The 13,640-nt window shown below is 49.0% G+C and overlaps 1 protein-coding gene across 2 annotated transcripts in view; it reads right to left on the reverse strand.

The window, feature by feature from the left end:
- Positions 1-13,640, reverse strand: part of LOC121588411 (hemicentin-1) — a 56,465-nt gene that overhangs the window by 25,869 nt on the left and 16,956 nt on the right. For both annotated transcript variants that reach the window (XM_041906288.1, XM_041906289.1), the window contains exon 2: positions 11,766-12,772. In XM_041906288.1, coding sequence (XP_041762222.1) covers positions 11,766-12,075 — 310 coding nt within the window. In that variant the 5' untranslated portion in view covers positions 12,076-12,772. The remainder of the gene's footprint in view (positions 1-11,765; positions 12,773-13,640) is intronic.

Raw genomic sequence — 13,640 nt, forward strand, 5'->3', positions numbered from 1 at the left:
AATAGCTTATGAAGATGATTAATAAAATCCATTATAGCAATTTATAGAGAGATAAGATTTTTCCCATTCACTGCCGGCCAACCCCGGCAATAAGGAGTCCGCGCAGCGCGCGAGAACACACTCCCATTTCCACCCGTCGCTTGGGGGCGCGGCTTTCTTGCCTATTGCTGGATGCAGGATTCGTTAGTCGAGGTGAGCGCCGTTTTTTTTTTGTTGTTGCTTCAGCAAACTTCAACAAGCCGAGCTTGTTTACCGTGCTTACAATTAGGAATTTTTCATTACAAGCCACCCAATTCGGGTCGGGTCGCTTCGGGTCCCGTTGGAGCCTATGGAGGAGCGGGTGGGTTGGTTTTGTTTTTCCATCCTTCATTTAGGTAAAATAAGGCCAACCGAGCGGGGCGATGGGAGGAACGTTCTTATTGGGCGTTTGGCCGTGTGTGTTTCTGGCCGTTTGTACAAAGTTGGCGAGAAGATTGTTTCGCGTGAAAAGGCTGTGAAACATGAGCGATGAGCGATCCGGCACGATAAGAAGTGAGCGTTTGATACGGTGAATGGAATTTTGACGCGACGATCAGATAAGTAAGATTATAATTTTGTTCTTCTTTCACTTTAAAAGCTTTTGCAACAACAACATGAATTCGACTATTGGATTAGTTCATTGAAGATCTTAACGTCTTTGGATATTTTACCTTCAATCTATGACCTTATCTACGAAATTTGAAGTCCAAAAGTACATAATTTGAAGCACAATTTTCGAATACAAAAACAGCTCCACGACATAAATATTTCTTCATTAAAACGAGCTCTCGTTTCGTTTGCTCTCGCAGGTGTAATTTTAATTATGGAAACGGTCCGTTTTAAAATAAATATTCGACTCGTGCTCTGGTTCCTTTCGCGTCCCACCAACCAGCCCCATCAACATCAACGAGCGCCCTGTGCAATAAACAATTAGGAAACGCTCTAAAACAATTCACCCCATCATACCCCCCTACACCCCACCCAGCGGGCAAGGGTCCACCATCAGGGACTGGGAAACGGGGCGGCGAACTGGTTTAACATTTCCTCCGTACAAAACCCCGCCACGAAGGTTAAGCGAAGAGGTGAACCGAAAAGAAAGGAGAAAAAAAAAACGAAAACGAACCAACAGTACATCACAGTACAAGCCCTCCTCTTTCATGGCCATCAATTAAGTCGTGTCTTATCAGATGGGAGCCGGTCCCGGGGGGCGGGTGCTTGAAAGGAGTTTGTTTGCCAGGCCAATAAAATCTTTCACCAGAATTGGAAGATTCGTTGGCCGTTAGCTGGCAGTGGTGGCGCGAGCTGGCCCAGTCCGAGCCGCTGCTTTATGTCCTTCGTGTTGCGAAAGGTTGGAAAGGATGGATGGACAGACCCCCGGGGGAAGAGGGGGAGGGTGGAAGCGGCCGTATGCTAATTAATGTTGCATAAATTAAGATGCGACCAGCGCGATAAGTAATTACACTTTTGTAGTCGCAACAGCACACTCTAGTGATCAGCACGCAATCTTTTGCCCAGTGTTGGGAGCAATAGCTGGGGACGGGGGAGGCGCGTGGCCGATACTCGAACTGGCAAACCCGAAAGCAATACCGAACACGTCAATCCGTCGTTTTGCAGAAGCGTTGAGGCAGAACGGTTATACGTCCGGGAAAACGGAGTCCTTTCCGAGCGATTATGGCATCGCGGCCACGGCTTACACGGGTTGCGGTACGCGCTTCGTATGCATCAACCCTCTGGATGAATGGGATGTCACAGACGGAGCGACGTGTTTTTTGTTGTTGTTGTTTATGTCGCTTTCCCACTCTTATTATTTATGGCACAACGTGTGTTACAACATTTGGTTTTACGCTTGCCGCCGGTCTCAAAAGGGAGTTTTTCACTCGAAGCGCATTCGCCTGTCTTCACCTTTCAGCAGCTCTGTGACGGCGTGTGACGGGGGAAAAGATGGAAGAACCGCGGTTGGTCCTTCCACGGCCCAAAAACAGCCAGCAGCCAGGAGGGGCTGTGCTGGTTTTATGGTGTTTCTTTTCCGTTTTTACGCTTCATTTTGTGAACCACAGAGAAGCCCGCTGGCACAGAACGCACAGACACACACACACACGATGTCACGTGTGGAAAATGGAGCGCCATCGCAAAAAAAGATAGCGAAACCGCGTCCGTACCATTCCCGTTTCCCAATGGTCTCAGCGTGTGTGTGTGTGTGTTTGTGTGAAGGGAAAGAAAACCGACAACGACAAGCGAAAGCGAGTAACGACATTCTGCGGATGATGGCAAAAGATGAGCCCACTGGGCGTAGGTGATAAAACGACAAAAAGCCTCCACGTTCCGCATGTCTTTCCTTTACCCCCCACCAACCACCAACCAGATGGCAGATAAGCGTGGGTGGACTGGCAAGCTTCTGTTTTATGTTTTGTCGCGCTGACAGACCATATGTGGAAATGGCCCGAGCACTGAGCGGAGGCTCGATTACACGGAGGGATTTATTTGTGCCGCTGAAGTTATAATGTTGTCGCGGCTAAAGTAGTAAGTTCCCCGGCACGACTTATGTTTGCTCCTCTCTTTCTCTCTTTCTCTCTCTCTCTCTCTCTCTCTCTCTCTCTCTCTCTCTCTGTGTTTTTATGTTCCCGTTTTGCTGTTGCTCATAATCCTCGGGGCCAAAGTTTCGCCGGGCCGGGCTTGGAAAACTCGACACGAATTCCTGGTACTATCGTGCGTTGTGGGGATGCATTGTGGAGTTGTTAAGCTTGTGATAAGGCACACACGCACACACACACGTACATGCTTCTTTATAAACAGTGTCCAATTAGCTCATTGTCTAGCGTGAGTGCACTGCCGGTGGATCGGTGGCTGAGCTTGTATCGTAAAGTGCATACAGATCGTGTGAATCGTGTTTTACGAACAGGGAACAGAAGCGTTTGTTGTCGCTCAGCTGAGAGTACATACAGTGTAACAAATTATTATTTATGGGTTTTAAGTGGAGAGCTTTTTGAGGAAGTAAATGAAACTGAAACAAAAAGAGCTAATCCATTAACATTGTCTTAGAGAGTTCTTAGTTCGTCTGTGAAAACTTCGATGCCTTTTGCATTGTTCCTGTTACATTGTGATCCAGTTTTGTGGAATGTATTTCCATCGGACCTTATTAGCCTCACAACTACCTTAAAGCGAAAGCAATGGTGATACGCAAATAATGAAAAGAAAATCCCTCGTAGCACCATTTTAGCATAAATCGCATAAATGGGACGCGAACTACAAAAGCAACTTACCCCATTCAGACAACCTAGTATGGTTAACACTTCCCCCCTAGCAAGCAACTTAATTACCGCACGTATTCGCTAAGCTGTGCTTTCCGTCCAACCCACACCAGTTTCTTCCACTCTTTCCGAGGCTATTTCTGGATTTCCGCTTTTCCTTTCATTCCAGCGACACGGCACGGGACCTTCCCTTGGTGCGCCGGAAAGTCAAAAGCAGCATAAATCACTCCCCATTCATAGCGCACGAAATAAAGTCTAATTTATTTATGGCTTACTTTCTTCATTAAGCTTGAGCTGTAAAAAATCACTCAACCGCACCCGCCCGCTCCTGCCGCCAGCCGCCAGCGGCGTTGAAATCGACCCACCACGGAGTGACCACGGCGAGCGCTGTACGTTTTGTGCAGTGACAGAACGTAAGTAAAGTTTTTCTGACCCATCCGCCAGCCGGTCCTTACGGTTTGCCTCCCGAACAGACGAAGCGAGACTCCTATCTCGGTGTGGCCACAGCTTAATGCTTCAACTTTGGAGCCTTCGCTCATCTGGCCGAGGTGGCATTATGAATTTTTATCCAAGCGCACGCGTCTTGGAAGAAAGCAGTGCGGCAGTGTTTGGCACCGGAGCGCAACATAAATCCTGTAATAATCCTATTGCAGATAAAGCACCCACCTTCTGCGTGCTGAAGGGACGAATTAGAAAAGGTGCACCGAGAGGAGTTTTTCGTGCGGTGGGAAAGAACTTTTGTCGCCATCAAGGCCATCTCCGAACCTCCGAAAGGTGAACTGGTAGCAAAGCGAAGCGCTACGGAGAACGATGGCTCAACTCATAGGAAAGTCATTTGCAATCGAGACAAAACTAACTTCAACCTTGGTTTGCGCTGAAGATGGGAAGGATCGTTTGCGCTTCCGTGCCCGCGCGTTGACGAGAACGTGGCGAGAGCAGCAGCAGCGGACAAAAGTGAAATTGTTCCAAGAGTGCTTTTTCTCGCATTGCAAATCGGGATAAATATTTCAACGTCAAAAAGTTGCTCCCCTAGTCAGGGTTTTGCTGGAAGATGGCAGGAAGCAGGAGGAGAGGAGCGAGCATTTTCGTACCGAAGTTCGCTTCGGCTGCTTGCCGTTCTTCGCGTCAGCTTTTAGTTTTGTTAGCATTAGCAACTGTGCCGACTGTGGATGCAAAGTTTGCGTCAGCATTCTTTCACCTCAAGGGCGCACCACACTTACCGGGCTGGCGCAGAAACGATCCTGCCTCGCTCGAGACCGAGGCGAATGTATTGTTTTCTCTTTTAGTGCGGCTTAATTCGACGGAAAACGGGCTTTTCCTGCCAATGCAAACGTACACAACACAATCGCACGGGCGCAAACGCATTGACAGGCACGGGAGGAAATCTTGTCGCAAACACCAGACACGTACCCTTGTCAAACAACTCCATCCGAGTAGCTTCAACAACAACAACACCGCCGTCCCGATTCTTCCTCTCGCACACGGGGGAAATTGATTTCCCGGGCACTGACAGCACGCAAACGCTGGCATGGTTTTCTGTGCGGCTGGTGCGGCTGCGGAAAATCCCTTCCAAACGAAAGCAACACACACACACACACACACACACACACACACACACACACACATCCTGGAGCAATCCACTCACACGGAGCGCCCCCTATTGTATGCACAACAATGATACCGCCAATGGGTGTTCGTGTGTAGGTGCGTCTTTCGATGCATGCCATGGGCACGGTCCCCGGTAAAAGAGACCTACGTAAACATAATTAAGAGGAGCCGTAGTCCGTAACCGAACAAATCACTTTCCCTTCCCCTTTGGCGTGGAAACCTCCTCTCCCGAGTCGGACGGGCGCTTCTGCAGTGCTGCGGTTTTCTGAGCGCGTCTTGCCGTAGACCTGGTCGTTTCGATCTCGGAGTGGAACAAAATTGCCGTTGACTAGATAAATAGAAAGCGGGCCGATGCTCTCTTAGGCTTACGCAAACTTTGTGCCACACACCGAATCCGTGTCCGACGGTGTTGCTGTTCTTGGCCGGCAAGTGTGGAAATCTGTGCTCGCTGTGCGGAAAGGCAAGTCTTCTGCTCCTTGCAAAGGTAACGGTTGGGCTACGCGGGCCCCGGGCCGCCCAACGGAAGAAGCTTTTAGCACTCTTATTTCTCCCTCATTGAAGCACTCCGCTTGCCGCACCGATGCTGATAGCAGCCGTTTCTGGGCAGCCCGGACCGCCTCAAAGGAGCGCTGCACAACGGAACCGTACGCGAAACGGGGTATTTTCGGCGAGGCCTTCGGCTTTGGGCAAACAATGGCAAACGAAACGGTGATTTATTATGCAGTCTGCAATTAACATGTTAAGAGAATTAGGATATATTATTCATCTGCCGGCTATTTTCTTTGTGTCCTTTTCCCGTAGCGCCGGTGCTCGTTGACGCACCAAACTCGGCGCAAGACGTCACAAGCGCACTTGCGATTCGCCACGGGGAGGCTCGCCCTGGCCGGCGAAACCGGCAGCGTCTTTTCGTCCTGACACGGCTTTTGAGATGATAAATGAGTAATGGCACTTCTCCGGCGCTGGCTTCGGGTGCAAAGTCAATCGATTGGCCCGGCGCCCGGGTTCGATGTGCAACCGGGCGATGCCATTGTGCATTCGGGTGCAGGAAGCCGCGCTAGAAGGCGTTCGGTGCGCCAGAAAGCCATCTCAACAGAGCATGATTGATCATCTTGATCGTCTTTCTTAGCGCCTGGCGCGTTAGCCAAGGGGCAAACCCGTACGTGTCTGGGTGGATCTGACAGGAAATACATCATCTCATACACCTGTCATTTAAAGTGGAATGCATTGCCGATGGCGAGGGAAGAGTGTACTGTGAGATGGAGGAACATTTGATGGTGTAAGAGGTGGCCTTGCCCGGGAAATATAATTGTTATAGAGTTGAATAATGCACGGCGATAATGGAATTGGTCCTTGGGAGTCTGTAGATTGTCAAAATTTTCTAACAGAGTCACACGAAAATTAAGGATAGCATATGTAAATGTTTAGATTAAGTTATGTGGGATAGTATTCTTCTTCTATTTGGCGTAACGTCCTACGTGGACATGCCAGCCTTCAAAACTTAATTAATTACCACGCAGCCGGATAGTCAAATCCTTGCTTTGGGGGGACGGTCCTTTCTAGGCTTGAACCCATGACGGGCATGTTATTGAGTCGTTCGAGTTGACAACTGTACAATGGGATCGCCCCAATAGTAGTATTGTTAGATAGTCGAATAGTATTATTATCGTTAGATAACTCTAAATATTTGCTTTACAGGGTTTCCCACGTTTTATTGGTTGGTTCCTATTAATTTTTGGTGGGTTCCCATATTTGTTTTGGTGCATTCCCACGATTTTTTGGCCGTTTCCCATAATTTGTTGTCCAATTGTATTTATATACAATCGAAATTACCAATAAATTATGAAAATGAACCAAAAATCTTTGGGATACGATCAAAAAATCGTGAGAACACACCAAAAAATCATGGAAATTAACCAATACATCGTGGGAAACCCTGTATATGATAGAATGAATTATACAAAAAAGTAAGTGCTAGTATAAAAGCAATGATAAATATAATCCTACCTATTTTATTTTCAGAAATTATCATATTCTCTATCTTCTGTTTAAGACATGTAAAAAATCTTCCACAACTTTCAGACTTTTACTTCATAGTGAATAACCTACAGCAAGGCTCTAACAGAATAAATCCTCCACCACTATCGCACTAGCGTCCTCATTTTGTGTGTTTGCGTTCAGGATGGCTGACAGGCAGTACCGTACCAGCAAATAGTGTAACCCTCGCTCAACATTTCCACCGTCCCGTAAATCACACCACCGTGGCATAATTTTCCCTCCGACGCCCCAACAAGCGCACTAAGCTAGCGGGAAATCGCAGGCGTTTTGTTTACAAACACAAACAATCCCCGGACTGTTGTGTGGTTGGGGGCAGGCTTTGCGGAACTTTTCCACCCGATCCACCCGGAGTGGAGGGGGTAAAACCAGGGCTCCAGGGTGCGGTGTGATCGGTGTAATAAACTTTTCCTTCGCGTATTCCCGCAGCCTAACCGCGTGGTACGCGTCGATGCACTGTGCGGTGTGAGAATTAATCCCTAATTGTATACAAACATACGGAGGCAGTCGAGTGACCCTGGGCCCATGGGCAATGGCCCCGACGCGGACAGCACGGTGTTTGAGCTGCACTCCCGATGCATTAACAGGGGAAACGCAGCAAGGAGGGGATGGTTGTTGCCAGTGGCTGAGCCGTACCGCGTGTTGGAATTTAAATTAGAAGTAACTCCACGCTTCAGCTACTCCACTCCGGGCGGGCGGAGAAAAAGTGCCTCCGGGAGCGTGAGTGAGCGCTACGCTGGATTGTTGCATGAAAACGCTGCTGCGGTTACCAAATTATCTTCGCATCGTCGAAAGCGAAGCACCAGCGCAACCACCAACAGTTTGCTTTGAAGTCAAACTACTCTATTTGACAGCTCATTAGCGTACGCTAGCGCTCTGTCCGAAAAAGTCATGTGTACATTGAGGTTTCGATGAGCGGAGCCGCGTGCAGAGTTGGTCGTTGAGAGTAGAGAAAACAGACATCTCGCACCCTCCACAACACCCACTCGACAAGGAAGAGGAGAGAGTACCGAACGATGTGGTGGCTGGGAAAAATAAAGCCAATAGCTAAAGTGCACCGAAAACTAAGGCGATTGTTTGCCGTTCTGCTGCTGCTGCTGCTGCTGCTGCTGCTGCTGCTGCTCTTTCGGTTTCCCGCATCGCCGCCCGCCGCAAGATCAAACAAAACCGTTCCCGGGGCAGAAGAAAAACTAGCAGCATGTAGAAAAGAACGGCAGAAGACAAGCAGTGTTCCCAAAAAACCGCTCGCCCCACGTACAACCACGTTCGGCGGGCGGAAAGCTCAATTCAAACAGACTTTGTAGCTTGCTGGCGTATGAGTGAGTCCGAGATCACTCCCGTTTGATGTCACAGCAGGGGGGTTGTGATGTGTGGACGGATGCAACTGTAACGTTTGTTGCAGTCGGGAAAGTTGGTTTAAATTGTGCCATGCACCTCCTTACGGCTGCGGATGTAACTAAGGCACGCTAACAATGCTGAAAGCATAATGATACAGAGACAGAGAGAGAGAGACAGAGTTGTGTGTACTGACCGACTCATGTTCATGTTGATGAGTTTCATATGGTGCTGCACTATCAAAACGACGAAAATTACAACATTGTTTTGGATGTGTTGCATGTGTGTGTGTGTGTGTGGTAAAACTGTGAACGGGAGACACACTGCCAGATTGTAATTAAAATTAATTTCACAAGCTCTACCGGATGAAAACAAAGCACACCTATTTGCCGTAATGGAAGCGCCGTGGACCATGTGGAAAGGAAAGTGCTTGCCAAGCAGCCAAGCTACACAAAGCACCGGAAATGAACTCTCACCGGAATGAATAGTCGCTGAAAAGGACTCCAGCTCCAGCTCCCGTCCGATTGGGTGTAATATGGTGCCAAGCAGCCAAGGAGCAGGTTGATGTATGGGCATTTGAATGTACACCGTGTAAGAATGGTCTTTGCCCGTGCTATACGCGTATGAATATTTTACCTCTTTGAGCGTACGGTTGGGTTTGATGAAATTTAAGCAGAAGTAAGAAACTGCATTAAATATTAAAAAACCAGCTCCAGCCGGGAATGTCCTTGGCTGGGCCAGGCACAGTGGGTGGCTTCGAAATGCGCGAGTACGCTGCTCGTACCCGACATGCTCCCGTGATATATCTACCGGTTTAAGATCAAACAGTTGCACCGTAAATAATTTGCCCAGAATAACCTACCAGTACGGGTCGTCGGACAGCGAGAAACGGCGGCGCATTGTAGTGCCGTACGGTGTACGCTACCCTCTCGGTGTCCACCGTTGTGCGTCGTCATGCTCGAGACTTTGTGCTCGAGCAGGAGCTTTCATCGCACCCATTGCCCCAGCGCACCGTGAAAAAATCGCAGCACGCGGAATCTGGCTGCTTTTGTGCGGGCGCGTTATCGCGTTGTTGGAAAAGCGCTGGTTGCCAAGGATGGTTGGCCCATGGCAGCAACACAGCCCAGCCCACCCAGCCCGTGTAAGCGAAGGTGGAAAGGTAAGGTCCGGAGCGAAACAAACAGGACATCCATACCATACGGCGACACCGGAGGAGGAAAACAAGCTGACAGCGAAACGCGAGCTCCGAAAGCCGTCAGACAGGGAAGGAGAGCGAGGGGGAACAAAGTGGAAAAGCTTCCTGAAAACAAGCAGCTAAATGTCAGCCCGGTGTGTGTGTGTGTGTGTGTGTGATGTGGCTTGATTTATGTACACGTGCTCGCGTACCAACAACGACAAGAACGACGACGACGACGAGGTTCGAGCAGCGGACTGCCACAGCGTCTTTTATCGCATTGCAATACTTTGTGTGACTTGTCGAGGTGAAACTTTACCGGTACTGCGAACCAACTGCCACTACACCGGGTGATTGTGTAGAGTTTTTCGTGCTCGTGAGGGAGTAAATCACGCAAACCTTCCACCTCGGCTGCTACTCCCTTCAACGCTTCTTTTTATGCTGCGTCCTTCTGCACCCAGTCCAGACGTCATAACGAATTAAACAAAGCGTCAAAATGTCGGCTTCCTTTTGTTTCCAGTATTTTTTTTGCCTAGGAATGGTAATTTTACTTACAAAACAAAACACCGGAACAACTCATGCTACGCTCCGGTTCATATGCACACAACTCGCTACTCCAACCACTCTGCTCCATAGGCTGCGGGTTTTGTAGGGGTTGAATTATTGATAAATGGCTTGTAATTACAATCGGGTCCCTCCACTCTACGCTGAAACCAACACCCCTTGAAGCTAAATCGACTCGCCCTTCCCGAACGAACGACACAGTCCTGGGTGTGAGCATGCATCCACATTTCCTCATAATAACTTCATTGCAAGCGCACGAAATCGAGAGCTACGGTCGGTTTATCTCTTCAGCAATCCCCTTACTACCTCTATCTGAGGCCGGGCGTGCAATAATGTGCGCTTGGCGATGGTTTCACGGGGTCGGGTTTCCCACGCCCACGTTAAACACTTCAAGCCTAGGCCCGTGTGATCGGTGTGTCTCAAGGATGCCAGGCTGCAAAAGGAGGGGAGTTAGATTCTCCAACACCGGTCTTATGATTGAGCGAGGTACGCCTCTCCGGGTTCGGGTTTAGGGAGGAGTGCTCTCAGTGGTTGCCGATAACGGGCTATTAAAAGCGTTATTAGTGAGCGGTCACGGAGGAAGCTGTAGCACGACGCCACGACGGGATGCCGTTGGCTAGGGCAGAGGAAATCGCAAGCAGGCACAGCACGGTGCCGGATGTATGATTTGTTATCATTTGTTGTTGGCCGAGGGTGAACCTAGACGGTGTGCGGTTGTGGGATGTTCCGGAGGGATGTACTTTTTATGGAGACTATTGGAGTCAGTAGCTCTGAGTTATAAGAAAAAGGAAGTTTGGGTAATCAGAATAGGAAGATAACTGAATAGAGGCAGCTCAGAGCTTTTGTCGTTGTAACTTGAATTGTGTTAGAATTGCGAACATCAATTCAATGATATTATCTCCAGTGTTTGCAACTCCATTAGTTGTATAATTATGAATATGTAAAGATTTCTCTCTGGAACATGATATAGGACATCCTTTTGCGGACTATTGACTGAGTTTTTGAGCTGAATTCTGCAAAAAGATGAATTCCCGTCATCATTACAGAAAGATTTCAGAATTATCAATACGGACATTTGAGATAACTGCTCCTAGAGTACAAATTGGAAGACCTTAGTCAAAACTAACAGAAGGTTTTTGGTGAAATTGAGAGCTTTTAAGATTTTCAAAAGCTTCCTTGTTATGTTATGTTAGGCCCTCGTGGGCTGGTCTCGTGGTACAGTCATCAACTCGTACCACTTAATAACATGTCCGTCATGGGCTCAAGCCCCAAATGGACCGTATTCTGCTATGGTAAACAAAAAGTCACTGAAAGCTAAGCTCTCACTAGTGGTACAGGCAGCTTTTGACCAATAACGGTTGTTGTGCCAAAAGAAGAAGTGTTAAGCCCTTTTATTGAAATGGATGCAAGAGACATATCTATCTGTTCGATAACTTATTCCCAATGTTTCAAAACTACTGTACTGTATTTGATGTATGTTTACGTACCCATCCCATCAAACCATTCGAAAACTGCCCCAACATTAACAACGAATCTGCAGAGGACGCAATCAAAACGCTGTCCAAGATTAATCGGCCATTAGAGGGAAAAAGTGTACCCCGAATCGTGTCCCGACTAACGCGCCCCCAAAGGTGATCCCACCGAACTCAAGGCCAACCCACTCACCCATCGTAATACAATTTCGCTCGCAATCATTGCCGAGACAATTTGTCACCTCATAACAAAAGGAATTGGCTTTTCGAGTGACACACACAGTGCCTACTTACTCGGTCGATCGAGCTCGTTGATTAGATCGTCCGTATCGGAGTAGGAAGCTCCCGCGAAGCGGCCGACGGCTAGCAGCGCGTAAAGCGTCAACGCTACCCAGCTCCGGCAGCACCGGCCGGCCGTCGTCGTCGTCGTCGTCGTCGTCACGCTTCGCCGTCTGGTACCACTCGACATCGTCCTTGAGGTGATGAGCTGACCTTTCGAGCACCGTGTCGCTCCTTGGCCACTTGGACCACCGTGACTTCCCGCTGCTACTGCGTCCGTCCCGCTGGCGTGGACGCGCTCACCGCACTGTCGTGAAAATGTCATCGCACTGTTGTCAGATTTTCGCCATTCCTAGTAGCACACGCGAACACATGCACCGGGTCGCACCAACACACCCATCGCGGACAACGACAGCCACCACACACACATCCACGCACGCAACGACACGTTTTACACGCGAGCGCGATAGAATGATGTTGCTGATCGAAATTTTCACCACCACCAAGTAGTCCGTTTTTCACACTCGCACACACTTTCACGTACACACACACACACACACTTGGTCGACAAACGATGCTTTACGGCACAAAATACGCGGCACTGGAAACTCGTGGGAGCACTTGTATTTTCACTACAAGATATCAATTTTCTAGCCCTTCGCTTTGCCCCACTGAGGCGCTCTTATCGCACGCTATCTTTGCACGGGTACGGGTGAAAAAAAAATTCCCCTTTCTTTCTCTCCCTCAATGCTCTTTCCGCTTCCTGCTCACTTCACACGAAAATTCACCTTCACGCAACGGAAACGGGCTGTGGGCAGGATGCGGCAAAGATGATCCTTCCAAATTCGTTGTTTATTTTTCCGGTCCGCACTGCTGCTGTTGCTGCGTGTGTTGGTGTCGGTGCTGGCAGCGGTGCCACCATCGCATCGTGGCTCGTTTCGGTTTTCCTTATCGCTAATGGATAGCTGTTGAGCTGTCAGCAAAACCCGTTGCTCTCGTGGCGCCACAACGCTGCCGTTGCGCTGGAACGAGAAAGCACACGCAGACACATGAAAAAAGGATCAGAATTAAAATAAAAAAGGAGCGACAAAGCAGCTCCCGATTGTGCCCGATAAGGCAGGAAGAAGAACACTCGGAACAGAGGGCAAGGGCAGGGAAAATTCGAAACCCATTTCCGTTACCCGCGCAACATGAAAACCAAACTCCAGGAAAAAGGTGGCCAAGGGGTTGGGGCCATTTCAAGCGTTGCCTCCCTCACAGCGTGATTGCCCTTTGCGTGGGTGTTGGAAAACCAACTCCCCCACTCTCCCATTCCCACCCCGCAAAGCATGGTTGAAGAAAACCGCCCAATGGTGGCATTTTCCACTCCACAACGCTTTCACTCGTTAAGTTCTTGTTGCGTCAAAGTGTTGTGCTTTTGCTCTTTCTCTCTCTCTCTCTTGGGTCTTCGGGGCTGCTACAACAAATCAGCTTTCCTGCAGTGCCCGCGTTTGGCGTGGCGTGGGCTGTGGCCGGGGCAGCGGATGCTCCGAGCCGACGCTAGACAAGGGTGAGTGTTATTCGATTGTCTCAGCGCTTCCGCCGACGTTTCCGCCTACGTTTGGTGCGGAAATTCAAACACTCCCGCGGCTACCCATGCTGGTCACGATTCGCCGTTCTTTGCACGGGGGTTTGCAGCTGGCTGGAGAGGGCAAACGCGAACAAAAACGAAACAACACGAAAGGAAAAGAAAAGAAAAGTAAAGAAAAAACAATACCAAGAGCACTTGCAAGATGAAGATGGATAGTTTCCGAGGGCTAAAGGACAACCTTTGCCGTTCGTCGTTGGTGTGGCACAGAAGCAGAGGAGAGAATGCGAGCTTGAAGCAACGATAAAAGGTACAGAAGCAAG

Source organism: Anopheles merus, chromosome 2R (genome assembly GCF_017562075.2).
Source record: "Anopheles merus strain MAF chromosome 2R, AmerM5.1, whole genome shotgun sequence".
Taxonomy (NCBI): Eukaryota; Metazoa; Arthropoda; class Insecta; order Diptera; family Culicidae; genus Anopheles; species Anopheles merus.